Here is a 23745-nt window from a genome sequence, read left to right as displayed (position 1 = left end):
TATCACTTAAGGGCTAATACGTTCACAGGAGATTCAAATAGAGCTTTACAAAGAGTACACAATGATAGCAAAAGGGATGGGTATTATAGTTACCTTGTCATTTAAGAAAAATCCCTTTAATAGATAGTCCTTATTCTTTAATACTAACTAAATGAAAAGAAATAATATAAACATAGTTTATATTATTCTATACCAAACTCTTAAAAGTCATTGATTTGTAATTGGATACATTTTACAACCAAGGTGATTCATGGAGGGGACAAATTACACTTTTTACTTGTAAGTAACTTTGAAGACCATGGATGCAACCCTCTCTTCCAATTCCACTCATTTTATAGCCACCAAAAGGACAATCTTTGTCGAAAACTAAAAAGCAATTAATCCAAATCACTCCTGCATGAAGTGCTCTTGAAAATCTATTGGCCACGTCTATATTTTTTGTCAAGATTCCAGCTGCTAATCCATACATTGTTTTGTTCCCCCTTTCTATCACCTCCTCAATAGTTCTATGCCACATGAAATATGATAAATCTGACTAAAATTTTATATTGAATAATTTTTATTTTCTAGTATAACATAAAAAAATTTATCAAAGCATATTTGAGTTGTAATTGCACATAAATTACCTAAATTTGAGTATAGACATGACAGGTCCAAATATTTCTTCTTGGGCAATCTTCATAGAATCCTATGAGATAGAAACATATCAATAGGTGAAATAATATACTAATATAGTAAAACCATTATACCATGTAATAAAGTAGATATAAATTGCTCCAAATACCTTAACATCACAAAATATGGTAGGTTCTATGTAGAATCCTTTGTCACCCCAAACTTCACCTCCAATAAGTAAGGTAGCATTTTCTTTCTTTCCAAACTTAATATACTCTAATACTTTATCAAATTGTGCTTTGTCAATCTGCAATAAATTAATTAGTATATCAAAAAAAAAAAAAACTCAAAATTCATATTATAGATATAAACATTATAAAGAATATTATGCAATCTATATACATGTTTAGATTTGTTTATTATCAAAATTAATATATTTAATTATAAAATATCATAAAATTACATCAAATATTAAAATATAAGTATAAAATAATTTAACACTTTTGGCCCACATATCAACACCACCAAATTTAAGAATTCTCAAATAAAACTCGAATTGGTCAAAGATACACTCTAATTATATTCATTATAGTTATTTTATACATGCCACAAATTTCCCCACTAAAAATGTTTAATACATGCTTTTTTTTCCCCCTGGTTAGAGTCAATTATAAAAAATATTACAGACTCCTACTTCTATAAATAATATTTAAAGAATATGCAATACCTTTTTTAGATCTAGAAGTGCATTTTTTGTGTATAAATATACATATGTACATATTTTAATTATATAATCCATTCTAAAGCACCACAAGAATGGTATTCACCTCGATTTGATTATTAAAACAACAATCCATATATGTAGTGAAGAATAAGAAAGCTAAATTGACATTACCTCATATAACCCCATTAATCTATTATGACCTATATTCCCCCTTGAGAATATATTGATATAAGCTTAAAAAACTAAGAGGGGGAAAATCACTTAATAGTCATATTGACCTTATAAATATTCAATCTACATCCATAATAGTTCTAAGAAATAGTTAGAAGGAAAGTTGTAAAGAGAATTTAAGATGAGGATAAAAGGGGAATGAGGTTATTCAAATGATTATTTGGTCTTAATAATTTACTTGAAAAAATATAATCCTTCTCTATTGCTACATAATGATACAATGTTAGAATAGAAGATCTAGTTATTTGACTCTGATCAAATCTACCAAGGAATGTATATAGGTCTATAACCTCGACAAATAACCAAAAAATAACCTAGAACTAATCTAATGCTATATGAAGATCCATGTACGATAACAAGGTGGAATGAATGATGGGTTGATTTTACTTCTTTTAAAATTACCCCAAAGATGCATGAATAAGGACACTAAAATAAAGAGTGATTTGTAATTTCTTTACTAAAACCTCAAAAGACACGTTAAGGACCTAAAAATACTATCATGAGGTATTTATTTTGGCACACTAACATGCAATATTTGGTTGAAATTTGTAGACATCGAAGATTTCAGACATTTTATGAAAGCACAAAAGATCCTAGCTACATGACATACTAATGTTATTATACCAATGGATGTAAATGATATTTTGATTGAGTTGATCGAATTGAGATCCCATTGGTTATATATTTTGACAACAAAAGATTACAAAATATTATAATAGGTGTAATAATCTTATGATTTGAAATATAAAACGATAACTAGCCTATGTGTGCACTAATTAAACTTAAGTAAGAAGTGTGAATAGGATATAGATGATGAACTATCTAGGTAAAATACCCATTGTACACCAATATAGATTATACTTGGGCCTTCTATGAATTTCTTAAATTAAATGCATCCTTGAAAATATATTCTCATACTTTTCTAATTCTTAATTAAGAGTAGGCAAATAGGCTCATATATAATCATGACCCTTCCCATGAATATCACTCCCCTCGAAGGAGAAACAAGGTTGATACAAGATAAAAATAAGAGTGGCTTAGGAATTAGACATTCCTCTTCTACGAAAACTACTATAGTATATCCACTACTGCTTTAGGGAACTCCTTAGATGGATAAAGTTATAAGAATATACAAATTTTGACAATGTTGGTTAATAGTTTGTCCTCCTATTAGATTTTATAACTTGACTCTTTGAAACCTGATGTTTTGGAGAGACAAAATGTGAGGTCTCACCCCGACCCATCCTAGCATCGATGATACATTATTATTTTGATACTCATGGCTCGATATGTCAGAACATTATTTGATGCACTAAACATTATTAGGCTATTTTACGTTGTGTGATGCTTTACTTCAGTTATTTGATTTCGTCATTTAATGCTTTATGAACATGTGTAATGATGAAGTAAATGAATGCAAAACTAACACTTTGATTATGCAAGTCTAATGGTCGGAAATATGAGTAGAATTAGATAAACAATTGATTATTAGAAAATGGATGCTTTAATTTATATGATTTTTCAGATACGTAATTTACATAATGCATGTGATTTCTTGATCTACTGATGTGTGCAATGAGCGTGCAAGAAATTTAGCTGGGAAAACTCGATGGAAAGACAGAACTAAATTACCACTTATTAATTTTGTGCTATCTTTGTATTGTAATTCTTTAAAGGTTGTTATTTGGTCTTACTACTTCTCCTAGCTTTTAATTGTTCCTATTAAGTCTTTAAGGCCTAAAAACATTAAATTTAAGTACCCTAGGGGTAAGGATGTGGGTGGGGAGCACTTTCCAAGCTTTTAATTGTTCCTATTAAGTCTTTAAGGCCTAAAAACATTAAATTTAAGTACCCTAGGGGTAAGGATGTGGGTGGGGAGCACTTTCCAACCCCTTAGTCTCTTGGGTTGACTTTTAGGGTCACTAAAAAACTCTATTTTTGGTTGATTGCGAAAATTGATTGTCTTCTCCATGTGTTGGTTACTCAAGCTCCATCTTGAGTTTGCTTGAGGTCTAGTTGAGTTAAGGATCATACTTAGAGGCATTTTGGAGTTGATACCCAATCTCTAGTTTTGGAGAAAGTTTGAAGATTGAAGGAAGAAAAGGAAAAGCTCTTCTCAACCCACGTTTTTTCCATAACTCTTTTGGTGAAGGTAGGAGTTCTTCACTTCTTTGAATTGTTTTCTTCATTTTTTCATGCTTGAATCTTGCTTGAATCATGCATAAGGCATTGTGTTGTGGTTGTATTGCTTGCTTGTGTGTTGGGGTTGATTGGGAGGGATCTTAACTTGTTTCTTTGATGTCAAACTCTTGCTTGCTTTGATGTTTTGTGTTTTTGAGAGGATTTCATGGGGATTGTTTTGGCATCACTCACCCTTGGTTAGGGAAGAAGTGGTCATGTATGGGGGAAGGGCCTTAGTTGGACCTCAAAAGTGTAGAGTCTCCTCTCATGGTGTGAGGAGGAAAAGAGGATAGGGTGTATGGGCCCCTACTTGTCATCTCATACCTTGTATGAAAAATTGAATTCTTGAAGAAAGGAAGGAATTGAACACCCTTGTTATATTGGCCCCGAAAGGGCATTATAGAAGAACGAAAGTTCTTGAATTTTAGCCCCGAAAAGGCTATGTTAAGGTATGGTGATTGACATCTCCTATTGAGAAAATCCACCTCTCCCCAATTTTGGTTCATTGTCGAACCTATTGTGCAAAACCGGGTTGGGAATGCATGCTTGAATTGTTCATCTTATTGTCTTGTTTTACCTCCATGTTGGTTCTTGTCTCTTCCATGGTTCCCTTGATGCATTGAAGACATTGGAAAGGTTCTCTTGTGAAAGCCCTTGAAGAAAATTCAATTGAATTGTAATAGTTGTAAAAATATATTTTAAATTTTGATGTATTTGGCAAAGACGTTGGGTTTTCTTACTGGTTCTTTCTCGATGAAGCCTTGAACCAGGTTGAATAATAGAGAAAGAAAAAATTGTGAAAACCTTCTTGCATTGTCCTTATGTGATTTCAAATTATGCATATGTATGTGAGAGAATAGAGAAATGGATAATGTCTTCGAATTATGAATTCTCAAAATTTTCAATTATGTTAAGGAAAGAGATATTGGTTATGTTGAAACCTCGATTAAATCCATATGGATTAGGAGATACACTAGATCTCTCAATGTTGATATAACAATTGTTCAATCCTCTTGGTTAAAATATGCAAATGATAGATCCAATTCTTATAGGAAGGCAATCACCCTTGTTACAAGATTAATAGAGAAGCATAAAATTGATAAAAAAAAAATATACATATACTACCCTGTTATAAATTTTAGTTGGAAATCAACAAAAAAAAAGGGGGGGTTGTCAAAATATACATTCCTAGAAGCCTTATTGTTCTGTGGAATTTGTATGGGAAAACAAAAATTAAGCCTTAGGACAACAGAGTATATTCCCATTAGATTCTTTGAATTTACATTACAAAATTCTTTAAATATATATAAAAAAGTAAGGCTTGTTCAAAACTAATGAAGAAAACATATTTATAAACTATATCCCAAAAACCCACCTAAATAACTTTATGCATTAAATACGCACACTCAATCCCTAGACCATAACCCACCACCCCCACTCATTATTCACAACTCACTAATTTATGGCGACATGGCCTTGTACCGGTGGCAAGGAAGTGGGTGGGATGACCATTCGACCTATGATAATATATATAGTTTCAAACCAAACTCTTTACCCTCCACACACCATCTCCCTAAGCACTTACCTTGGGAGGCTTTGAACAGAAGCTCGCGCCACCTGTTCCCTCGTACTCGCAGCTATCCAATCAATGGGGGAGTAAGGAAGTTTTATGGCACATATAAATTCTCTTTAAAAAAAAAGCTAAGTCTGAGCGCTCCCTCCCTTAAATGTTATGCGCTGACCCCAGGCTTCACTCACGCAAGGTGAGGGGGACAAGTCTATCGTGCGCAAACCTTGGGCAGCGCAAGGAGTCCACATTGGTGGGGACAGGCCCACTGGGCTTAGGTATAGGGGAGGTAGGTATTAGGTTAGTAGTGTAGTATTATTTTGTTAGTATTAGTTAGTATGTATAGTTTAGTAAATGATAGTTAGGATTTAGATTTATGTTTATATGTTAAATTAAGAATGGCATTAAATATATAATTAGATTAGTAGTCTTTGATAATATTAGGAAGTAATATAATATTTTTATGTTAGTATAGATGTTAGTATATAATACTGCCTTAGTTGTTAGAATATTAAAGTAGTTCTAATTTAAAAGTGTTAATTTGAAATTAGATTATTTTAATTAAAATAATTTTAATGTTTTATTAATTAGTTTTAAACTATTGCGAGTTAATGAGATTAATCTTTATTATTGGCATTATCAATGTGGAGAGAAATTTATATTAATCTTAAAGTTAGTGTAAACTTGGGAATTAAAGTTTAAGAACGTAGTTAGCATGCGTGGAACAGATGAATTTTAAATTAATCTTCTAGAATTTTGAATTCTCTTAATGTTAGATGATTTAAATCATAATGATGTTCAAGTTATCAAGTTAATGAAAGGATCTAGTTAATTAGATCATTTTTAGGGTTAGTGGTATGTTACTCAAAATTAAATTGTGTCTAAAACAAGAATGTGTAATTAAGAGATAGATGTCATTCTATTAGCATGTCAGTTTAAACATTTCAAATAAGATGTTGTGTCATATCTATCGTCATCCTTAGGAGGTAAAATTCTAAGAAATTATTAAAGTAAATTTGATGGATTAGGACCTTAGTTAAATGGGCTAGTCATTTAATTTAATCAATTGATTTACTAGACTTTTAGTTCATCCAAATAATCTCTTTTACGAAAATGATCAAACTGAGTCGTAACCCTGTTATTTATCGATGGTGATCTTGCATCTAGCTTCAAGGTAACTATGACTATCTGAATTTTAAACTACTTGAACAATTGGTCCCATCATAGATTAAACATCTAAATCTTTGATGATCGTATTATCTTAATTAACTAATCATAGTTCTTATTTAAAAAAAAAATTGTTGTGTGTTTTGTCTCTATATTTTGGGCATGACACAAAAGGATGTTTACCAACAAATGGGTCAGTGTATGTGTTATATTACTTCCCTCTAAATTATAAGGTACAACTCCCTTATATGCAATATACGAAATGAATTTTGTTTTCAATAGATCATTAGGGTAGGGGGTATGCTCTTAACCTAAGAGCAGAAGAGGATGAACTAGGATGCTCATAACTACAAACACCCCAGGCAGAAATAGATTTGGGCAGCCTGTAACACCCAATGGAATTGATATCACAAGTTACCTTGAAGTTCTTCTAACACCTACTCCTACTTCTAAGTGTAGATTAGCCCTACTAAAATGTAATCTAGAGATAGAGTAGAGATGCATATGGAAGATGAAAAGGAATCCATCTTGACCGATAACTTGCCACTAAAATGGAATCTAGTAATATATCACTAGCTTCAAATACATCTGTCCTACCATCTCATAGAAATTATTCTAAAATACAAGGTTAGCTTGGCTGAAAGAGACAATGAAAGAAACCTAGGCATGCTAGTCATAAATAGAATCATAATAATCACATTACCTAACTGCAAACATCATACAAATCCTTCATTCCATTCTTCGATTCTCATTCAACATCTGGAAATGCAGGGGGAAAAGTTAGACAGAATTATTGATCCCCTTATATTAAATTAGAAAAATACATATATAGCCTCCTCTTAGGGTTCTTGGCCAGTTACAAATTCATTAGTTACATTAACAAAGCACTTGAAGCACTCGAAAATCCAACAGTTAATAGTCATAGTTCAATACATTAGGAAAATACAACACAAATGATTAGAATTCCTCAAAATGGTTCACATTCTCCTATGATCTATAGCAATCATATTGGTGCCAAATCCATATAATTCATATTCCAACGGTCATTGCGATTTTGAATTTTGGCCGTCGATCTTAAACCAACAATCATGATTACAACCCAACCATTTTCCTTTATGACTTTCTTCGTGGGTCCACCTAGGTACACGTGTCAAATTGTTGTTATGTCACTAAGATTATTTTCCTTGCATATTTTGTAAGCGACATAACGACAAGTGTTGATTTCTTTTTGATTTGACGGTGGTGATAAAAGATATTAAGTCTCTATTTGCTTTACGATGTGGGTCCACTTTGCAGCTATGCACACCATGGAAAACATGTGGCACAATTTCATTGCTTAGAGAATTTAACATGGATTGCTTTGCTTCGTGGCACTTCATGACTAGGTTTTGATTGTGTCTTAGGGAATTTGATGGGCTTAACAGGACACATGTTGCTTTGTCGCTATGTCACCATGATTACCAATCATGCAGCTTTTTATAGTGACATAGAGACAACCATCAATTAGTTTGGAGATCAATGGTGAAAAGACTTTCCTAAGAACCTAGCTCTATTTTGTATCAAACCAATCAAATGTAGACACTTGGCACTTTGTCTGACAACCATAGTAGCTGCAAAAGGAAATGGCCCATAGGGACACATGTCATTTTGTCACTATGTCACCATGATTAATGATTGAGCAACTTTTGAAGGTGACATAACAACAATCATAGATCTTCTTTTGATTTGATGATTCATAAAGAGATAATCTTTTCTAATAGTCAAACATTATAACCAACTTGAGTGTTCCATCTAGACAGGTTAATCTAACACATTCCTTTTTGTGGCCTATAGCTGAGTTAGGTTCCACTATCTCCACGTGTCATGCTATCGTTATGTGACCTTGGTTATTCGTTGTGCAACTTTTTATAATGACATAGTGACAAGTGTAGATCTTTTAAGATCTGACAACTGAGGAAATGTATTATTGAATACTTATATTTCTATAATAAAACATCATCCATCGATCTAGTCTTCATCTAACAATCTAAATTTAGTCTTTGAGTCATTTGACTTGTCAACTTTGCATAGATAAAACATTAACCATCGATTTCATTTCAAACACCATCATACAACCTTTGACTGGGTTCTTTAACCATCTCTGCATCATTCAATGCTCACTCTGTATTTAATTTGATTTCTCTAGTTTCCATGACATTTCTATGATCTGTATATCATCTTTTGGCCTTGGTCCTCATATTATTTGCTGCTATTCACTATGAATATGCCTTCAATGGAAAACTTGATCATAGAGTTAGGATCTCTTATGAATAGAATTGATTCTCTCTCTCATCTAGGGTATGCAAAAACTTACCCTCCCCAATCCTGGCTTGATCGAATCCTTTACATTGTTCTTGTATTCCCACCTAAGCAACTCAAAGAGAAAGATGAAAGAGGAAACCCTAATGGAAACCTAGACTAGACACATACATGAAACATTGACACAACCCTAATCCTTGACATGATATCAACCTTAGAAGTTTAAGAATAGGTGATTGAAATCATGGAAACAAACCACCTTTTATATTTAAAAAATATACTCAAGGTCTAAAGGTGGGGTGTGGATAAGAGGTTAAGATGAATATCATGTGCATCACTCTAGTGAGAGATATATATACGACATGTTTTGATAATATAAAATAGACCTTTCCTAACAATGGAAGACCCCTTTATGATATTGTTCCATTTACTAGAACCTTTCCAAACCAATTCAATTTATGGAATACAATACTATTAAATCATCCCATATGTTTGAAATTTAGGAAATCTTTGGCTAAGGTTTCTCTAGGTGTCTGCACCATCTCTAATACAATTTGATAGAAAAAAGCATAGAAAATCATATCCAAATTTAATTCCAAATTCATCATACCTCTTAGGACTATAAACTTAGTTCCAACTAACTAAACTCTATTTCCTAAATTCCAAATTTCCACCTATAAAAATTTCCTAGAAAGAATATTAAATTTATTTTAAAAAGAATTAAGTGTCAAATAAAAACATTAAATAGAGAGAGTCTATAAGATATATAAACACAAATCATTTGACCAAGAAAATATAGTCAACTAAAATTTAAATCACTAACCTCAATTTGAAATCTATCCAAGCATTTTTTATTTCTAGTCTAAAGGGAGGCCCTTGTTATGAAATTAAAGATAAGAAATTATTTGTTAAATAAGAAAAGGAATGTTAAGGTTATGTGTGTATGTGTCATCATTGATTAATCAACGTAAAGTATATATAAATATATCTAATTATTTCTATAAATTAATCACCTAAAAAGATAGACCTTTGTCAAAGTTGCATAATCAACTAAAGATAGGACGATTAAGGTCATGTGTCTTAGACCAACCTTGAACAAGATCATTAGCTCTCTAATGCTTCAAAATTTCCCCTAAATATTTTTATTTAAAGAAAAAAAAAGTGTGGAGAAAGGGGATCTCATTGTTGTAGTCCTTTTTTATGTGTTTTCACGCATGGTTTTCATGGCTAGTATAGATAAAATTCATAGTGAATTTTCTCCCTATTAATAGAAAATAATATTATTACTATCTCTAGTCTTTTGTTGTTAGCTCTTTACATATGGTATAACTTAGAACTTTTTTGCACAAATATTGTTTACTTCTAGACCTTTATGGTTTGAGAGGGAAGTACAAAAAGATTGTTTTACTACATATTAAATCAAGTATTAGTTTGATCATTACATTTTCCACTTACTAATGCTTTAAAATTTTGAAAAAATGGAGGAGAGAAGTAAAGGTTTATAAATATTCATTTAGGATGATTTTATAGATAAAAAATCAAAGATACCATTCAAAATTATTCAACCAATCTATATTTAATTATACTTTATCACAACTAAATATAGATGATGCAAGCTTCAATGGAGAGTTTCAAAATTGTGAAATATATTATAATGATTATCAATCCTAAGTGCACCCTAGAGAGTGACATTGAGTTTCTCAACTTAGTTGATAAGAATGTAAACATATTGAGGCTTTGGGTTTCATATAGATCAAAATGATTCTCCAAAATGGATTAGTTCACTTGATGTCTCACCCAACACAATTGCATTATTGTTACTTTTTGAGGAAAGGGGATAGATAAGCATAAACTAAACCTAAAAACTATAGAGATGATGGACAAATTCATTTATACAACTCAACCTAGTATTTTACACATACTGTATCCAAAAATATAATTGGCTTATTGCTCAACTCAATTTCTAGTATGCTCGTACATAACACTTCATATGAAATACATAATGTTTATAGTTTATACAAAAAATTAGGTGTACTTTTATGACTAAAGTTTTTTTTGCATTAATATCATAACTCAATAACCTTGATAAGAGATGTGGTGTATCTCTAAAGGCGTTGGAAAGTGACATATTTGAATAAATTAATACAAATCATGTAAGAATGCATCACTTATTCATGTCCACATAGTAAAGTATTTTGAATAGGCCAAAATACTAAATTTTATTAATAAAAGGTGCTCTTACATTTATGTGACAAAATACTATTCATGTGAAAGGGTATTTATATGTTTATTTTAGTCTAAGAATGACTTTGACTTACAAGAATTAGTATAAAAGAAAACAAAAAATTCTAGGAGTTATAATACTTATCTTCATCTAGAAAGAATTGAGACATAAATACCCTTAGGTATTTCCCTATAAGTTATTCCCAACTCTTCTTGTAAGATAGAAACATCTAATGAGGGATCAGTTGCATGTATCTTTCCTTAATTTTTTGGGTCAACTCTTTCCTTAAGCACCTTGACACCCTTTAGTCTAGATTATCTTATATTTTTAGAAGATTTATTACTTTCTTGTATGCCTCTTAGATATCCTCAACTACTCTTTTTGATTTCTTGGAAAGTGTTAAAACTATTCATTCAATTCCTAATTATTGTAACTTTCCCCAAACATATTTATAGGACATGTAATATAAACTTTGAGTGGTTGGATATCTCTCAATGACATACGATGGTTTCTAGGACATTAATTTGACACTTTTCTTCTTCATTAAAGATTCTTTATCTCATGTTTTTTTGTATCTTCTCATTTGTGTCTAGGTCAGGATTATATATGGTTTTTGTAACCTTCAATCCTACTAAACTATTCCCCTTTTGTTATCATTCCCTTGCTGACACCTTAAGTTTGAGATTTAGCATACGAAGCTTATTTCCATAATTTTTGCAATATCATTTCAGCTCCTTGCTATCATAAGCCATGTTGTTAGTGTAATTAAATATTCTTAATTACACTTTAGTCAATCTTACTTAGAATAATACGTTGCATAGAAATTTACACATTAGACACCTAGAAGTTTGCACCTTTAGTAAAACTTGGTGTAGGAGAAGTTCCATCTTTGGTGGTGATCTAGTTGTTATCGCATTCCACTTTATGTGTGAGATCCACCTTTAGTGAACTTATCACATTGTCATATTCACATTGTTGCATATGTTTTCTCATACTTCATTACAAAATGAAGGATGATCCACCTTTAGTGTACATGTGATTCCACCCATTGTGGGTGATAAATTATCTCTTTCTTATCTCCTAGTTATCATGCCTTGCATATTTAAGTGAGAAAGTATAATTGTACTTATTCATTATTATTGATTTGGTTAATCATATTGGTGAGAATATAACTTATTCTTATCATATTATTTATCTCTTGTGTTGTTTAAAGGACCTTAATATCTTGGGATATTGCCTTAGAGAGATTTATTCACTACATCAAAGTAATTCTTATATGGTATTAGAGCCATTGGAGTGTTATTGCACAAATTATTTGGAGAAATCTTGTTATTTTTTATTGGATAAGCATTTTGTGAGAGTGTCTAGAGAAAGACTTAAAATCACCAATGTGTCTAGGAGGCTCTTCAAACAAATTTTGACTATGAACTTGTCTATTTGGACAAAAGTTAAATGTGAGGCAATTGTTTTTTTGTATGGAAGGTCATTTAACCTATCTACAATGATTGTATGATTTTTTTCAAATTTTTTAAAATTAAACATTTTTAATCTACATATAAACTAGTGTAACCTTGCATGCAAGGCCAATGTGGGATTTTTAGGTCCCTGTTATTGAACAAAACCAGTAAGGAAAAAAAGGTGACAAGAATCATGCTAACCTAAAAAGATAGAGCATATGTTGGAAGAACATAAACCTACCACTTACTTTCTTGTAGTTTGATTTTTTAATAGCACAATTGTATAAACATAAAATATCCCACGGTACAAGGTGTATGTGGGACAATTTCACTGCCTATCACCACATCACCCACACTTAGCTAGGTAACTAACATCGCTTGACCCATGTGCCTCCAAATCATCACCCTCTTAGACCACAACCTTGATGTCACCCAAAAAAAATCCACAAATTAAAAAGTGACGTGTTTTTACTTCCACATAAACTATGCCACATCATCTACTAAGGCCAAGTAAGCATTTCAACATGTATTTTTTTAAGGTTTTAATTTGAGGCCTATCAAAATGTCAAATTTTAGGGATTTTTTTTTACTACAAAGACCATATAGACATCAATTTTGAGCTAATATTCTTGGCGTGGCAATTATTTGGACATCAAATTTGATCTCCTAATTTTCTTGTAATGATAATTTGACCATCAAATTTAACATAGTGAGTTCCTAATGCCATCACTTTTTGAATATTTTGGAGCCCTCACCATTTGTATTTTTAGATTTGTAGTTTGACTCTAGATCCTGATATCTTGGTCATGTCAAAGTCCTTTTTTAGAGAATTTTTTTATATCAGATATAATTTTCTAAACTTTATAGTGGTAGTTTTTTGGTGGATAATTTTTTTGAAAATTATAGTTTTTGGTGACTATACATGTCCAATCCTTGATTTTTCAACTTTGGAGTCTTTGTTTAAGCTCCTACAAATACATTTTAAATGTCATTTTAAAAAAGTGCATAATGTCTTGTCTACTTTATAGATATATTATTAGTTTGTAGGCTTTTTTTGTAAAAAAATCATCACTTTCATATCTTGGTCATTTTCTACTATTTATGGTCATTATAATGCTAGGATTTTAGTTTGATCCTTAGAAATATTGTCTTGAGTATGATTTGGCTTTAATAGGATAGTTGCAAACATAAAAATTAGAAGTCCTCTTAGTTATTAGCAAGTGGAAATTGTACACACATTATATACTATGTGCCAAAATCATCATTTTTTTTTCTCTTAGGGAGGCGGGGGATTCTTTGATTAAGTGGTTATTTCTTTCTTTACTTTAATTATTATTATTATTATTTTTGGTGGGGCAGGTGGGGGCGGGGGGGGGTGTGGGGTGTTTATCTTGAGTAACTGTGTCTCTGTTTCTCTTTCATTTTTTCTCATGGGTTCTCCTAATTACTACTTTTACATCCATGTAACTATATCTCATCTAAATTAAAGCATAAGGTAAGATAAGGAAAAAAGTTTAATTCAACATATTTATGAAATCAGAATTGCATTGGTTGATCCTAATGCTCAACTAGAATGGGTTGTTAAAAATATACAACCCTTGGAACTGTAAGAAAGTATGTATGAATAAACTTTATCTCCCATATTGACCAAGGTAAAACAATCAATGAAGCATGGGATAAGTTTGCTAGTTTGTATGGTCAAGTTGATGAAGCTAAGGGCTACAAGCTTGACAATGATCTCATGAATTTGGATCTCAATAATTATGACAATGTATCATCTTAAACTAGAAGCACTCCAATTTAATGAAGGTTTAGCACCCATTTAATGTGATTATATCACTTACTTGCATTTATCTTCTATTTTTCCTCCATTTAAATAATTAATTTAATCTCATTAGACCTTTTATTTATTTAGAATTAATATAAATGAGTTGCAACTTTTTTTCTCTTAAATATTGTGTCCTCGTTTATTAATTAATCTAAACTAATATTTAAAATTGGTCACATCTTAAATAATATTTTATCTCCTTTATAAATTAATACTATGTGTATCCTTTTATTTTATAACTTGTGGTAGACTTTTATTCATTCAAATTAAAAACCCTTAATTTACTCCCCTAAGGAATCTTATTATGGTCAAACATTTATTGCTCCACTTTAAGATGGGTCTCACCTCATTTTAAAATTCAAGGCATTGACCACTTTGAGACCTCTATAGAAGGGAGCCTTCTCATTTCATTTTCACATTGCATCATATCATATCCAAGCATTCTATGATCAAACATTTGCAAGATCAAGCACTCATACTTAAGCCTTCAAGTTCTCAAGCATTCAAGTCTTCAAGCATCATTCAAGCAATTCCTCTATTGAAGATCAAGGATATAAGCATCAAGTCATTAAAGGAGTTTATCTAGCAAATTCTTCTTCAAAATCCTTTGTCACATCTTCCACATCCATTCATCTTCATATTCTTGATCCAAGTCAATTGGTATGATGAAGTGAGCACACTACATTTAATTCGAGAAATCCTACCATTGTAAGGTGAACTTGTACATTTACTTTACATTTTTGCAATTCAATTATTTCAATTCAAGTTTAATTCCTAAATTGGGGGTTTGACCAAGGAAATCCCCCCATCAACAACAAAAGACCTTTTTTACTACAGGTTGTAGATCTTGGTTTGACAAATAGGTTGGAGATCTAAGTACCCTTTTCAACTTTCTTCGAAATTGGAAAGTCATAATTAGCATCGCACACTATCATCAAGGACGCACTGCACCCCTGGATCTTCCATTTCAGCCTTGAAGATTCTATTTCACCCCTAAAGATTCTAGTTCACCCTTGATTTACCTAGGTTTCCCTTGATTTCTTGCTATACGATTTTTAGGGTTTGTTTGTAGTGCAATTTTCAATTCAAGAAATTGGAATCATTCTTTTTAGAGGCTATTTGATAACCCGTTTTAAGGTTCTTCACAAGATGTATATTTTCCCTCTTTCATTGCAATACACTTTATCATTAATGCTTAATATATCTTAGCTCTACATTGCACATCTACTTAATTTCTCTTCATAAATTTTGCTAACTTAGGGTTTTAAGGATTCTTTGCATTCTTTATCCAATCCCACAACCATTAGATCTTTATTTGTATTAGTGCTCCTTTATCATTCGTTTGTTACTTATCTTGCTAGATCTAGTTACCTTAGAGTTGGGATTGAAAGGATCAATCTCCTTGACTCCCTCTTTGAGTTGTGTAAGTGTGTTTGATGAACTTAGGGTTCTGTATCCTTGATTCACATTTCCCCCTTAACAGACATAACCTAAGATTATTTGACTAAGGAACATGAAATAAAATCAATGTTTAAGGATTTTGGAATTGACAAAAAAGATGTATAGTTTATTTGTGATTTGTTGGGAAAACTTATATAAGAATATTTAGCATTTGTTTCTAGCTTCCAAATCCATAAGTTGACTATGGATTCTTTATACACCACAAATTTGTTTTATAGTTTCTAGGACATATGATATATTCTAAGACATGAATTTGGCACTTTTGCCTTCATTAAAGATTATTTATCTCATATTTTATTTATCTTCTCATTTGTGCCTACGTCCTTGTTGTAGAAGGTTTTTAAACCTTCAATCTCTCTAAACTACTACCCTTAAGTCATCATTCCCTTAATGCCTCAAGTTTGAGATGTATCATACTAATCTTGTTTCCATATCCTTTTTCACTATCATTTCAACTTCTTACTATCATAAGCCATGCCTCTATCAATATTATTTGTCAAGTCAAGCTTACTCTTGGATTTGTTGTTACTTTCCTTGAAGCTTTTCATTGTTATAATGTTTGTATAAAACCATTAACACATCACAATTTTAATGATCTTAAATCTCAACATTTATTATTACTATCTTCTTGATCTAATTTTATGCTAATTCAATTTTTTTCTTCAATTATCTTTTCTCTATGGTAAATAGGTCCCTAAGACTTGAGGTAACTTGACATGAATATTTAACATAGCATGTCCTTCCTATATTAGGTTTATCACCACTATCCTTTTTTTGTTTGTATTCTACTCTTAGGGCTGCCATCTTATGACTAAACTTTGATCTTCATGACTCTTGTGCACTACTTAGTGCTTCGTCATTATTATGGAGCTACTATACTATTTATTTTATAAATTTATCTCCTCATATCTTACCACTTATTACTCCAAATTATTAGCTACTTTCTTGTTTCCATGATTTGAGGGCTGTCATATGAAGTGTTATGCAATGTATGGATTGTAGCCTACCCAATATCATTGAGATTTATAAAAGAATTGATGACCAGGGTAAGTATAATGATGAAAATTTTATTCCATTTTCTAAATTTATATACAAGCTTCCCTTCTATTTTATTATAATATCATGACAGACGAATACGATTTGTCATATATTAATCCTTTAAATTTTTTATCTATGATAATTGATAATTGATAATTTATTGTGTTTCAATGTTATCTCCAACTTGGTACATCCTTGTGATGGTGAAATGCTAATCATATTATTATTTGTCTCATCAGAATGACATATATTCTTAGAATCATGCAATTATTTGTGTTGGTACTCTCACTGTTGACATATCTTATTCTCTTAATTTTAAAATGTCAATGAGATTTATGCCCTTTCTATAACTTGGTATCTTACATAATCCATATAGCAAGAATTTTTTTGTCTACAGTATGGGCTCTCATATGTCCTACCCTTATCATGATTATCCTAAAACACAACGTGTTGTAAACATAGTTGATCAAAAGCATTTTATGGGCTCTAGAATAATTGATCTTTCTATTCATACCTCTTAAATCATTTTTTTAATGTTGATTTTGCTATCGCTCTTTCCATTCCTCCCTCTTTCTCCCTTGTTGAGTGTTATTTTGGTGTTTTTGTTTGCATGAGTGTTTGCTTTGTGTTTATTTATGCTTCTTGTATTTTTAAGCAATTTTTAAAAAAAGTTGTTACATAATATCCACATTTTTGGTAGGATACCTTACTTACCTATTAAGCATTCTTCCTAGGGGCATATCTAGTTGGTTTGAAGATTTTACATGCTCTATAGTATAGCTCATTACAATTGTCATTTAATTTTCTACTTTATCATTCATATTAGCATTAGTCATAATTCTACTAAATTGGGAGAAAATGTAATATTGTATATTGCACATCCTTGCAAATTTCACATTGCACAATTTCCTCTTTAGTCTTTGATATCAACAATTTTAAATATAAATGTTAACAACAAATTCTATTTTCCCAACAATTTCATGTTGTCTCAAAATTTCTATGTATATATTTTCTAATGGGGAGGATTATGTGCAAATGTACATGTGTCATGTTAACATCCCACAAAAATTACTGATTTCTATGTATAAATTTTCTAATGGGCAGGATTATGTGCAAATGTACATGTGTCATGTTAACATCTCTCTCTCTCTCTCTCTCTCTCTCTCTCTCTCTCTCTCTCTCTCTCTCTCTCTCTCTCTCTCTCTCTCTCTCTAATTCTATATATGCATGCCTTCTCTCACTTTGTCTGATGGTTCCTTGAAATGAGTTTGTGAAGAACGAATTAAAATCAATATTCTTTTTCTTAGAGGTTTTTCAAAGCATTTAGTTTCTTACTTTGGTAACTTTGGTGTAATGAGCACTAAGTATTCCATTTTTTTCATGAGAGATGGGTTCTTGTGAATCACTACTCATGAACATGGGTCAATGAGTTTAACTTAAAAACTACACAATTGAATCATGATATCAATATCACAATTTGAATTGTTGCATGGAAAACACCTAATTATCAATTGATGAGCCAACAGTTATCTATAATGCATGGTTCATAAGGCACACCACTTGCTGAAGATTTTCCAAACGGGGTAGTAAACTAAGGGGGTTTAACCTTGAAGGAAATTTCAGGGTTAAGTGTGCTTGACCTAGAGCAACATTGGGATGGGTAACCTCTTGGGAAGTCTTGATGCTTCACTCCTATGATATTATAGAAGGACAAATTTATATGCTTGCATCATTCATGATTGATTACTTTACATAAACCCTCTTTCATACCTTTTTTGAGAAATCTTTAATTGTAGGCGTGTTTGTGAATGTTACATACTGTGAGGTACATGATTATTTTAGGATTCACATCAATCTTGAAGTGAGAAAATAATATATTGGAAAGTTTTCCACACCATGCAAATTTCTCACTTGTTTTTGTGCCCATTTTAAAGAAATATATTGATGCACATATGATATCAACAAATAATACAATATGCCAATTTGGGCTTATTACCATATCCTTTATCTATCATTCTTCACATGTATTACCATATAGTTAGCAAACACCTTATCATTACCCTTTTCTTTTCAAAAATTCTATTTGAATGTTAGCGCACTCTCACTTTTTATTTTCTTACTCGACGATGACTAGGTATATGTTTTACAAAATTTAACAATATGTGGCACTAGTGCTTAAAGGAATTCATCAATATTCATTTATCATCTAGATAACTCTCATTTCACATACATCCTCTTTCATCTTAAGAATAATAGATTTGCATACATCATTTTGAAGATCTTCTCTATTGTCTTTGATCTTGTGCCTATAATTTTTGAAAGTTAACCTAGACAAACATGTTCCCAAGGAAACTAAAAAAAATCCTCTAAAGATATTAAATACTTTTATAAATCAAATATCAAGAAGAAATAGAGTAAAGTAGATGAGGTTTGACTAATGGAGTTGTTCAATGAACAAGGTCGAAAAACTAATTACATTTCAAGAATAACAAGAACAATCAAAACTAAGAATTTTCATCAAAGAATAAATCAAAGCTAAGAATCTAGATCAAAGAATAACCATTCTTAATAATAGAATTAAAAGACTTTTTTAAATTTATCTATTCTATAATTTATTAATCTAAATATATAACAATGTTTTTAAAATTTTAAATATTACCACAAATGTTTAATACTGCTGAACTTATAGACCATTAAATTTGCAAGTTGAAGAAAGGGTTGTTGAGTAGGAAGCAAAAAGTAGTTTGTGTAAGGTGATCCATATAAGAGTTACCTGAGGCCCGTGTTCAACTCCTGGTAGAAAAGGGTCTCCTATCACTTGCTTATTTGCTCTTTCCACTGCCCTTTTCACAAATTCATCATAGATGCCCTCTTGAACAAATACCCTCGATCCAGCACAACATACTTGCCCCTGCCATATCATCTTGATTGTGTCAAGAAAGCAAAAATTCACAAGGTATTTTCAAATTCATAGTGTAGAGACAAGAGGAGTCAACCATCTTATTATAAAGAGCTATAGGTTGTTTTTTTTGTCGTAACAAATATTTGTTAATTTTTGAATTTTGTATTATTATCTTGATGATAGATCATAGAATGAAAAAAATTCCAACACAATCTAATCTAAAAACAATTGTGACAAATAGAGAAAGAACTAACCATATTAGCATAGACAGCTCGATGCGCAATATTGATGGCTTGTTCAACATCAGCATCATCCATAATAACCAGAGGTGATTTCCCACCAAGTTCTAATGTCACAGGCTTCAAGTTGCTCTTTGCAGATGCCTCCATTATTAGTCTCCCTACCTCAGTTGATCCAGTGAATGCAATCTGATATCATTACCCACACAACACAAGATACAATGTATTATATATGAGTTAATGATGAAAGCAATATGATTCTGCAATCTTGTAAGTTCATTACAAATTGTCTAGGTGCACTAATTAACATCTTAGATGAATACCTTATCAATATTCATATGGCTGCTCATGGCTGCACCAGCTATTTCTCCAAAACCGGACAACACATTAAGGACACCTGGCGGTATTCCTGCCTGTTACATTATGCATAGTTTGAAAGTGAATAGTAAGTATATTTTTGTTTTGATTCAATTGTAGCTGTAAGTATGAACTTTTAGACTATATTTTACAATGTTATTTGATTCTTTTGGCTATCTTCAACTTGATGACAGTCTATATGAAGTATAATTTTAAATGTTGATGTATACAATTAGATATAAAAATAACATTCACTTTTTTATATAACAAATTATCAAAATCTTTTAACATTGATCTTTCTATTTATTATTTAAAATAAAATAGAAAAATTTGATCCACTGATATATAAAAAATGCCTACTTCATAACCGATAATTTTTTTTAATTGATAGACTATTGTTATACTTTTAAGTACTGTATAATTTCTATTTGTTATTGGAGAAATAAATATATCAGACTGATTTGAGTTCTCTCATTATAAATATTCAGCAATTCTAGAAAATTACCTCCTTGGCCAATTGGGCAGCATATAAGGCAGTTAAAGGAGTTTGTTCTGCAGATTTGATGACAATGGTGCATCCACATCCTAAAGCTGGACTTATTTTATTGAAAAACATCGTCAGTGGGGCATTCCATGGTATTATCTGACCCACAACTCCAATGGGCTCCTGCAAGGTATAACCCTGATATGGTCCACTCATCTTCAGTGTTAATCCATGAATCTTGTCTGCCCATCCTATATAACAAACATCCACATAATAAACATGTTTCAATCTTATACCTCATTCCAATATAATTGTTTTTCATGGTAATTTACAGCAAGGGCAACAAAAATTCTACCTAGTGCAACCTGTAATTGAGATTAGCACAATGAGTATCTTTTTTTATGGTTATTGTTTGAATCACAAGTAATTAAATGATAGCCCCTTTCTGTTCAAGAAGACGAGCTCCTAAAAATATGAACTGCTGAGCATTGAAAACTCAAAAATCTTCCTTAAATTGCAGAGATTCATAAGCGAGTAGATATGAAGATTAAACTGGAAATTCTCAAGAACTTCACAAAAGCACCCTGCAATCAGAAAAAATAGATGCAAATGGGCAAACTCACAAATAAAGTCAAGAAAATGCCAAGAAAGGTATTGCTGTTTTCATCTGTTTTTCTTATCAGATTCAGATTTTTAATTCTGTGTATTACTGTCATAGCTACTTCATTTTAGACAAAATGATAATTTAATAGTCAAGCATGTTTTAACAGTTGATATAACATTTCTTAATTTGACACATAATATTATACAATATTACATTAAAGTTATCATCTTATAGTGTTGAGTGATGAATTTTTATATGGGAATGAAATGTGGTTCTTAAATCTGACAAACAACAAATCAGTGGACAGCTAAGAAAAGAGCACCAATTACCTCCTTTTTCAATTACCATTTCTATTTTTAAGAAAAAGATAAAACACATCTAGTAATTAAATCAATTGTACAACTTTACTGGTTTCAAAAGTGCACGACTTTTAGAGACTTTTACCCAAGTATTAGATCGATTGTGTAAAATGTTTGGTTGTCATAGTGAACATGTAATAAGAGCTGAAGGGAATGAGTTTTGGAGGACACTTTGAAATGACTTCTTTTGACCTTACATTACAGATCCTACAACCTAAAAGCCAAAATAATAGCTATAAGGAGTTAGGAATTTTTTAATTTTATTTTATTTAGCTTAAATCTGAAGTTAAGGAGCTAAAGGTGCATGCAATTAGCTATAATGGTAATTTGTGTACTTTCTTTATCATTGATGTAACATCATATTTGATAATGTGACCCCCCAATTTTAGTTATACAAGATTTATCTAATCAACTACTAAATCCTCTCTTACAACAAATTTTACTTTATTTTTTTTAATTATCAAATTATCCAAGAAATGAAAAGATTAAAAATGTGCAACCCAAGATATAATAATAATGCAAATCAATACATTCATATTTGTAGATCCATTCATTCTTACAAAATGCAAATGTCTGCTGGTATTGTAGCACAATAATCATGATTCAGACTTAATTAAAATACTTGAATGTTAGAGATAAGATTCTATTAATAATCTGAGAGATTCATCATTCTAAATCAATTCATAAGATCAAAAGATACAAATGCATTTTCCCTTCCTCATAGTTCAATAAATCTAAGGAGAGTAGCCACTTACCAGCATAGTAGCGTAAGCTCTTTATCGCTCCAGGAATCTCATAGTATTGCAATCCTGCCAATATCTTCCCAGAATCCAAGGTTTCAAGCACCGCCAGCTCCTCCAGATGTTGCTCAACAAGATCTGCATACTTGTTCATTATACGACCTCTTTCCTACACATCCCAAAACATGATTTTCCTCCCTGGTTTAGAGATAAACAGTTTCCCAATCTATATATAGAGAGAAAGCTGAGAGAATGAGAGGAATAGATAAAATTAACAGCAGATTCAAAAGTAGAATAATGAAATTTGTTGTTGTTATTCATCATTGGTAATACTAATTAGAAATATATAAAGTCATATGACTATCAAGATTCTATAATTATGCTACTATAACGAACAAACACTTGTTGACAGTTAAGTCAAACATATCTACAATCCTATTTGATTCCTTCTCTAATTCTAACGAAAATTACATAGCCAGACATGCGAGGCCAGGGGCCATGATCAAATGCATCCCGGGCAGCTTTCACAGCCGCATCAACATCTTCCTTGGTGGCCTCTGCTACACTTGTTATGGAATCCCCTGTTCGAGGATCAAATGTTTCAAATGTTCTCCCTGCAATAAAAATCACAACTTTTAGTCTCTACCCACAAGAAAATGTTGCATTGGGAGCAACATCAATATGAAGATACCTGAAACTGAATCCACAAACTCTCCATTGATGAAGAGCTTTGTGTATTTCACTGTCACAGAGGGAGAAGACATTTTAGCCATTGAACTTTCCTGATACTTGACGGAGAAACTGTGATTCTCTGCTCATTAAACTCCATTCCGTTTCTATATAAATGTACATCTCTGCCATTTACTGCTCTGAGAACTTTTTCTGAAGTTAAATAAATTCATTTTGTAATGCAAGATGCGCTACTGGTTTGCTGTTGAGATAGCAAATTTCATTTTAAATATTATAATGGGGATTAAATAATCAGCTCCACTGAGGAAGATTCGATGCTCTGTGATTTTATATGAATAAATCTAAGGCTTGACTTGATTTTTAGGCTAAAATATTAATAATAGAAATTAACTAAGATGTTTAAAGATAATTCTTGAATAAATAATTTGACCTTTTAATTTCTCCCCAATAAGAAAAACAATATATTCTGGTGTGCAGGGGATTACCAGGGGATTGACAGCTCTGTTTAGAGATGGGAGCAAATAATTTGGATTGCAAGAATAAAGAAATCTTAAAGAATTAAGCCATGACATTCTCTTC

The 23745-nt window shown here is 31.4% G+C and overlaps 1 protein-coding gene across 1 annotated transcript; it reads right to left on the bottom strand.

Moving 5' to 3' along the window:
• Window positions 1-232: 232 nt before the first annotated feature.
• Window positions 233-23274, bottom strand: LOC149534243 (aldehyde dehydrogenase family 2 member B4, mitochondrial-like). Its single transcript, XM_089803024.1, has 10 exons — window positions 23168-23274; window positions 22948-23090; window positions 22492-22645; window positions 20795-21024; window positions 20256-20345; window positions 19948-20121; window positions 19565-19702; window positions 785-922; window positions 627-688; window positions 233-506 (listed from the first exon to the last, which is right to left on the bottom strand). Exons 1-10 carry the CDS (start codon window positions 23247-23249, stop codon window positions 233-235), a joined length of 1485 nt encoding a protein of 494 aa, XP_089659150.1. The 5' UTR covers window positions 23250-23274.
• Window positions 23275-23745: the final 471 nt, after the last annotated feature.

The sequence above is a fragment of the Cupressus sempervirens genome, chromosome 10 (assembly GCF_028749045.1).
Source record: "Cupressus sempervirens isolate cs-2001-9-10 chromosome 10, ASM2874904v1, whole genome shotgun sequence".
Taxonomy (NCBI): Eukaryota; Viridiplantae; Streptophyta; class Pinopsida; order Cupressales; family Cupressaceae; genus Cupressus; species Cupressus sempervirens.
This window is presented reverse-complemented; position numbering and strand designations above follow the sequence as displayed.

What these genes read in the sequence shown, in the direction of transcription:
- LOC149534243 (XM_089803024.1), bottom strand. Translation starts at nt 23,249, where the DNA reads ATGGCTAAAATGTCTTCTCCCTCTGTGACAGTGAAATACACAAAGCTC. An exon ending in GAGCTTACGCTACTATGCTG is followed by an intron (nt 21,025 to 22,491) that starts GTAAGTGGCTAC and finishes TTTGTTATATAG; the next exon opens with GATGGGCAGACAAGATTCAT. An exon ending in GAGTTGAACACGGGCCTCAG is followed by an intron (nt 923 to 19,564) that starts GTAACTCTTATA and finishes AATTTATTGCAG; the next exon opens with ATTGACAAAGCACAATTTGA.